Source organism: Xenia sp. Carnegie-2017, unplaced genomic scaffold (genome assembly GCF_021976095.1).
Source record: "Xenia sp. Carnegie-2017 unplaced genomic scaffold, XeniaSp_v1 HiC_scaffold_15, whole genome shotgun sequence".
Lineage (NCBI taxonomy): Eukaryota > Metazoa > Cnidaria > Anthozoa > Malacalcyonacea > Xeniidae > Xenia > Xenia sp. Carnegie-2017.
Genome location: NW_025813458.1, coordinates 29,022 through 37,135, shown reverse-complemented (window position 1 = coordinate 37,135; position 8,114 = coordinate 29,022). Strand labels below are relative to the sequence as shown.

The 8,114-nt window shown below is 33.2% G+C and overlaps 2 protein-coding genes across 2 annotated transcripts; one reads left to right on the top strand and one right to left on the bottom strand.

Moving 5' to 3' along the window:
* Positions 1–136: 136 nt before the first annotated feature.
* LOC124435770 (probable serine incorporator) lies at positions 137–3,379 on the top strand (the record flags this gene model as incomplete). Its single annotated transcript, XM_046985726.1, has 11 exons — positions 137–216; positions 292–385; positions 495–538; positions 832–908; positions 1,005–1,101; positions 1,286–1,372; positions 1,644–1,734; positions 2,258–2,321; positions 2,408–2,435; positions 2,533–2,695; positions 2,971–3,379. Coding segments are annotated over 11 exons (967 nt in total), but the record flags the coding sequence as incomplete, so codon positions are not given.
* Positions 3,380–4,560: 1,181 nt separating this feature from the next.
* Positions 4,561–7,091, bottom strand: LOC124435775 (U5 small nuclear ribonucleoprotein 40 kDa protein-like). The gene is given in 9 exon segments (XM_046985732.1): positions 4,561–4,645; positions 4,841–4,995; positions 5,373–5,441; positions 5,513–5,566; positions 5,997–6,162; positions 6,402–6,477; positions 6,480–6,494; positions 6,822–6,894; positions 7,030–7,091. Coding segments are annotated over 9 exon segments (726 nt in total). The 5' UTR covers positions 7,063–7,091.
* Between the last annotated feature and the right edge of the window lie 1,023 nt (positions 7,092–8,114).

Below are 8,114 nucleotides of genomic sequence, written 5' to 3'. Positions count from 1 at the left end.
AAACTATAGACATCGTTGACATATATACATTATTGAAGGTTCATTTTTGAAACCTTCTCATCAGCCACGTAACATAAATGTTTCCTTTGAAAAAATCTGTTTTTTCCTTTGAAAAAATCTGTTTTTTGTAACATAGGTTTTGGATTGTGAAAATTCTTTTGTATCTTGGCTTGATCACAGCTGCATTCTTTATTCCAAAAGGCAAATTTGTCCAAGGTTATATTGACCGATTTAATGTACAACTGTGATTAGATTTAGGCCTCATGGATGAATATTTTTGTGTTGTTGTAGCTTGGATGTACATTGGACTTTTTGGTGGATTCATTTTCATTCTCATCCAGCTCATACTACTGATTGATTTTGCTTATAAATGGAATCAATCATGGTAAGAAAAGAATTATTCAATTCAGTAAACACAATGCTGGATTGGCTAGAAATTTAAAGATCATGTATACTTGTGATTGAAGGTTTTTTGTAAATTTTCTGGAATTTAGGATGGAGAAATGGGAAGTAAATGGCCAAAAAAAATATGTCTATGGTATGCAAAGCATATTTAACTGGACAGAATTTAGTAGTGAAAAATATTACATCCATAGTTTTTTTGCTGCAATGAGTTAATTCTCTTATTGTTTACCATCATAAGCCATTAAATTTCAAGATATTTCAAACATAAGACCATTTGCTTTGGATTGCAAAACATCTATTCAAAGAAATAGCTTCTTTGTGCACTCATACATGATCAAACCACCTTGATTGTAAGATGATATTACAATTAGCACACACAAAGAAATTTGTACAGGTCTGTGTATTATTGTTATCATTTAACAACAGGTCTTGCCATTGCAACTGGAGCTATGTACCTGATTTCACTGATTGGATACATACTTCTGTTTGTATTTTATACCAAGGTACGACATATTGTTACATTTGTGCCACATTAGTCTTGTCACAGAAAACTTCAAATGCCATGGAATATTTTTAAATAAAGTATTGTTTATATTTAGACATCTGGTTGTGGTCTGAACAAATTTTTTGTCAGTTTCAATTTGTGCCTATCATTACTGGTTTCTGTTGTTGCTATCTTACCAAAAGTGCAAGAAGGTAAGAAGAGGCTTAAAATTGTAATTTCTTAGAGATATTATCATTTGGAGGTATTGGCAATAGAGATTTTTCTTATACCATCCTTATTGAAAACAAACCACTATTGATGGATTTTGTTAGTCAAAGTTCTGCTTGAGTGAAGTTCTTAATGATTAATGTATACATATTTCTATAAACTCAATAGGTCAACCAAACTCAGGGTTGCTTCAAGCTTCAATAATCACTTTGTATACAACATACCTGACTTGGTCTTCAATCTCAAACAATCCAGGTAAGTTCATATATTTTGAATGTGTTGTTTTGCTAACAGCAAGGTAATACTGAAATGTAAAGTTTACATACATGGTTACAAACAAAAAATATAAGTTAATGTAAATGTGATGTCAGTCTTTAAACTCACCTAGTTGGGACAACTCAATTTTACCAAGTAAACCATACTAAAACCTTGAATACATGTTTCTAAAGATGGCCAGGTCAATTATTCTTAAAGCATTCTACTTCAATGATTGTTATAACGTTTCACAATTTTTTTCCATTCACAGACGAGGAATGCAATACAGGCATATCGTCTGGATTCCAAAGTCACTCCGTTTTTGCCGCACTCCTTATGTTTGTGATGGTCGTGTATTCCTGGTAGACACAATAAGCTTTCTCATTAGATCCTAGATAAATTTCCAGACATAATAACAGTCTAATGTGAAAGGAATTAATGATCTAAAGCAGGGGTCTCCAAACTACGGCTCGCGGGCCAGATGCGGCCCGTTGGGCCTCTCAATCCGGCCCGCAGAGGCACTTAAGAAAAAATAATATTATTATTAAACAAAATAAACTTTGTGCAGAAAGTTCACGTTATGTCGCAAGCCAACTAGCAAGAGTGGCTTACGTCAATTTTTCTCCCAACTTCCTACTTCCGTTTCAAGCACATTGTGAAATTTAAAAAGCTGAAGGATAACATGGAAATTTTTTATATTCTTCGGCCCTCAACATGCTGGATGAAAGTTCATGTGGCCCTCTGGCTGTAAAGTTTGGAGACCCCTGATCTAAAGCAACAGGGACCCAAATCCACGAGCAATTATTCATAATAATAATTTGCGAAACGTCGCCTTTTCTTCGTGATAAACGATTGCTTTTAATGTATAAACATGGTAATTTTTAGTCTGAGAACAAGCAGTTCATCCCGTCTTGGTGAAATAGGAATGACAAGAAATACGGAAATGGAGGTACGTATATAAACTCTCAACTGTGGAATGAATATATTTTCTTTTCGCGAAGTTCATTTTCGCATGTTATTTTCTGTATTTCCCAGGAAGTTCTTTTACCAGATTATGGCGAAGGTAAGAGTATGTTTTACGTTCACCATACACATATCTGGTAATTGAAACGAAAAACCTTGCGTTTAAAACACAATGTTTGTTTTGTCTCACACTACAGAAGAAAATGCGGACAGAAACGAAGATCCTGAAAAAGGCGAACAAAAATATCAAAATGTTCATGACGACGAAGCACTTGGTGTTACATACAACTATTCATTCTTTCATTTTACATTTCTACTAGCATCTCTATATATCATGATGGTGTTGACAAATTGGTACAGGTATGTACAAATTAGTACATGTATGTATAAAAATACCTCATGGGCGTGAACATCCCTAAAAATTCGCTTCTACTTCTACTTATCGACCAATAACCCAACAATGGTGACGTTTATTTAATGTATGGTGTTTGTTAGGAGATGTTTTCCTGAATGAAGAACATTGCCACGCAAGACATATTCTTACTTTTGCAAAACAATTTTATACAAAAACATGATAAACCGTTCGAACATAAGGAGACAATGCTCGCTAAATTGCCATTTTCGTCTTCTTGTAGCCCTCAACATGCCGATATTACAACTCTGAACAGTAACATGGCTTCAGTGTGGGTAAAAATGGCATCAAGTTGGTGTTGCTTGGGCCTGTATTTATGGTCGATGGTTGCACCCATTGTCATGCCTGGAAGAGATTTCTCCTGAGATGCAAAAGAAAACTAACTACTTTTTGCTTCATTGGCACAAAAAAACTATATACAACAGGTCGACACTGTATTTGTAACGAAAAACTTAAAATTATTAAGTGGAAACCTTCCGCATGCCAAGCACAGCAAGGCTTCATTTTAACGTTCACTGTCATGTATCAACATTATATGAAATAATAAAAAATACTATGCAAGAATGTACCTTTACAATATAGCTGGAGTGTATTGGACCGTTGACAAAAGAAATAAACGTACATAGCCTTAAGTGTACAAGAGATACGGTTGTAGACGTGGTACTTCAAGTAAGCAATAAAAATCATATGCATCATGGATGTCCCAATGTCGTCATCACTAGATATTGGGCAATCGTGATTGGCTATCTGCCGGAGCATTTAAGAGTAAAACTAAAAAATTACAGCTCTACTCAAGCAACAGTATAAGTTAGCAAACATTCCATCAACTCATCTGATCTGGTGATTTCCGCATCCACGGGTTTCTATGTATTTGTATTTGTTTACTGCAAGTTCAGTATTACCGCAAATGTAACTCTCCAAGATAAATCTTTTTGTCACTTCCAACAGATAACACTAAAATATGAAATTAAGTAACCAATCAATGACAATCCAATTATGTACAAAAAAAAACTTGTTATATAACTTGTGCATAAGAAAAAACTCGCCACTGTAAATAGTTTTTAGTTCTTACATATTGGTTCTTTCGGATGAAAATCCACATCATTGACGGAACCATCGTGACCTGGTAACTTATATAATATCCTTCGTGATTGGGTGTCCCACGTAGACAAACCTAGGAAATTGGATCGCAAGATTAAAAGAAGGATGACACAATAGTGCGTGTAGACACTTTTGATTGGTCGTTTTCTTAAAGTAGAAGGTATTTTCTATAGATTAATCTCTCCTATTGAAGCTACATTGGTGTTTGCTGTTGGTGAACAACCTGCCTCCGATCGAGCCATCACATTTTCAACACCACCACCCTAAGTTAACCGTTTTGAAGACAATTGGCTATTTTCTTTATGGACAGACTTCATCATTTGACAATTGCTCTTCCTATGATACAAATAAACAACAGAGCTTACCTATCACCTGACCCAGATGTTATCATTTTACCATCCGGTGACCAGGAGCATTTTATTAAATTCTAAATAGTGAAATAGCTAATTTAAAAGAAACGCTAATGAAGAATGCACATATACACTCAAGTTTGAATAATAGTTAAATCCATACGAAATGATAAAATTGAAAGGAAATATTATATCACAACTTATGTTACTACTGAACTAATACATGATACAAGAATACAAAGCTAAACACCGTTTTGACACCATATCACTTCAGATGAGACACTAGACTGGAGTATACAATGACTGCATAATCAGTCCCATACACTTGTTGATCGAAGGTATAAATATGGCTACGTCATCTCTTACTTTTCAAAATTATGTTGTGCGCCCATGAACACTTTCACACATCGTTCAACAGGAGCATATGGTCTAACATCCAAATACGAACTAAAATAATTTAAGGAAACATATAAAACAACGCGTACGTAGTTCTTTAGGAACAACAACAATTTGATTCATTTCACAAAAATCCCTGTAGATCATTTTCGAAAGTTCAACACTTCATATAGCTACAGACGTAATTGACACAAAAAGACGATATAAAAGTGAACACAAATTTGTCGGTGTAAGATTTTTGTCAACTTCCAAATAGGATATACTTTAATCAAAAACAAACCTGTGTTATCCATAGCATTTGAAAGGAGGAATGATCCATCTGGACTCAGTTTGAATCCCGTAATGGTATCAGTATGTCCAGGCATTTTGTAAAGAATATCATTTTTACGTAAATCCCAAACCTTAAAAATTTACACGAACGTCAGCGAAAGAAAACATTTTACTGCAACATCTGTCCCACACATTGGGGGTAATTTTGATCAGAGTGTACAACGGGGAAACTACGATGATTGAGAACTAGAATACGTACATCAACTTTACTGAGAGTTATAAGCATATTTAAAATATTTTATCAGTTTCGTGTAGTTCATGAACAGCATCATGAGAAAAATTATATACACGATCAGCTTCAAATTAACAACAATTTTAATCTCTTAGCTTGGCAATTCCCAATTGGCAAACCTTGGATGTGAAAAATCACCTTACAAGTTAAATGCTGCAACAAATGTTAGCTGTTGGTCAAAATCAATATTAGAGTAATATAAAACATTTTTACTACCTTTACTTCATTATCAATTCCACCAGACAATATTTGATCTGATGTATCATTGAAGCTAACAGCTGTGACCTATTTTGACATATAAGACTTTAGTAAAGTACAACGGGTTGGGGAGAAAGGAAGTACAAAAACATCAATACCTGATAAATGTCCTGGAATGTTTGAACAGCTCCTTTTTTTCGAATGTCCCAAAGCTATAAAAAAATTTTTGTATTAGGACTATAATGGGAATGAAAAAACTTAATATTTTCATGCTATACAGTATCACATTTATGTATGCATGAAAGCACACGACTAATATTTTAAGGGAGGTGTGTGCAGTTGGTAAATTTCAATGTTCAATTACAAAAGTGTTCACCTATATATCATACGTACATTCCATTGAATATTGCCCAACTGGCCATGTCTACAACATGGATATTCATATGATTTAATAAAAACTAATTTTAAAAACTTTCAATGGTGATAAGTTTTTTATTAATCGATCTATATTTACGCCAAAAATGACTAATCAACAACATTTAGAAGCACAATTTTGCAATTTAACCATTACAAATTAACCAACATAATATTTCAACAAAGAAAACATATTCAAAAATGGGTCAACAGAAGTTAAATTAATACCTTGATAGTACTGTCATCAGCTCCACTAACAATCATTTGATTTCCCCGTCTTGATGGACAACACGAATTTACAAAAGATTGGTGCCCCTTGAATTTTTTCAACCGACTTCCAGTTTCGTAGTCCCAACAACAAACAGTCTTATCAGTTGAAGCAGTAAAAATCATACTAAAAGAAAAGTTAGAAGTTAAAATCAATATATCATTCTCAAATACTTCTTGACTATCTTGAACATAACAAAAATTTGTCTGATTCCCATACAGAGCATGAAAAGATCAAAGGATACAAGAAAACATAAGAATACTTAAATATCCCAATCCCCCATAACAACATAGATACTCAACACCTCCTCCACTCCCACAACATTTTAGATTGACAATTTCAATGACTACATTGGCCTTCATTACCTTCCATCTATATTAAAATGAAGTTCCATAATAGCACCAGTGTGTCCTTTTAAAACAGCAAAATTTTCACATTCACGTAAACATTCCATAAATCTGGTTAATAGAATATAAAGACCATATAATGGCTGAAAAACTTTGCCTACCAAAAACTGTTGTCCCTTCCATTATATATTATATACAATTGATAATGTAGAAATTTAATAACTCCCAAAGTTAGTTTTTGAAATCCTCCAGTGGTCTGTTCCCAAATACTAATATAAAAGACTTAAAATAGCACTTGATGAGGAAAGCCATAAAATTCCAAAATTTGTTTCTGGGTTTGTGCATTTAGAATACATAAGTTATTCTAGAATAAGTTATCCAAGATGTTGGTGGATGACATTAGGGGCAAAACTAATGAACAAAGTTAAAAGAACCTACATATCAAGCGATCAAATCCGGCAGAGGCAAGGATATCCCCATCTGGATGAAATTCAGTGGTAAAAACTTCACTCTAGAAAAAATCACAATCAAAATATGAATACCACATCAAACTGTTTGAAAGTTCAACCCGTAAGCTATATTTTGAAATTTAAATGGTAAAATTTAAAATACAGACAAAAAAATAAAGTTTGACTTGATTGCTAACCTCATGGCCAGTCAATAACATAATGGGAGCCATCAAGAACTAGACCTAGGTGGACCTACAAATAAATCAGGAGATTCTAAGCATATTAAATAAAGAGCCTTCATATACCAGACTGGAAAATCCACAAACTGTGCTCCCAAGATTCTAACTCTGCACAAAACATAAAAAACCTAATATTCTCAAAATAAATCACAGCACAAAGTTTCCAGTCTGGTTTATATCCATTATCTCTATCTAATACATGTTACAACTCTTTGTATCACAAGTCTCTGTGAAAGGAAGGTACAGTTTGATTCAGAAAATATTATGTATTAATTTCAAATTCGCTCAATCAACATGCCTTATTATGCCTATACGGCTGTAACACTACCGTGAAATTGGCACCACATTGGGCACCACATTCAACACAACATTCATCACAACATTCATCACCACATTCAACTAAAATTTATCATTCAAAATGATAATTCAAAAAATCGTCTTTAAAACACGTTTTCCATCAAATACAACTGTAAAAAATAATTCTTAACTGTTTATTACTATTTTACAGTCCTTAAACATCACAAAAAATGTATAAAAGTCAAGAAATTGAAGAAAACACTAAGATTTATATTACAGTGTACTTTCCATTTCTCTTAAATAGCCTATAATTTAAAAACTACACGGTAGAATTTTTTTAAACTTGGCCAGAATATAGATAATTATATTGTCTAAAATATATCCAAAATCTGGAGGTGGCACAAAAAAATAAATGATAGAAAATCATCGACAAAGTCGGATGACACGAATGCGCGTAATATAATCTTATATAATTAACTTCCTATATCCATGTAATTTTTCAAACAAAGGCCTATAAATAAAAAACTACACGGTAGAATTTTTTAAACTTGGCCAGAATATAGATAATTATATTGTCTAAAATATATCAAAATCTGGAGGTGGCACAAAAAATAAATGATAGAAAATCATCGATAAAGTCGGATGACACGAATGCGCGTAATATAATCTTATATATTTAAGTTAAAATTCCGGTTCTTTAACAAACAAAGCCTTATAAATAAAAACTACACGGTAGAAATTTTTAA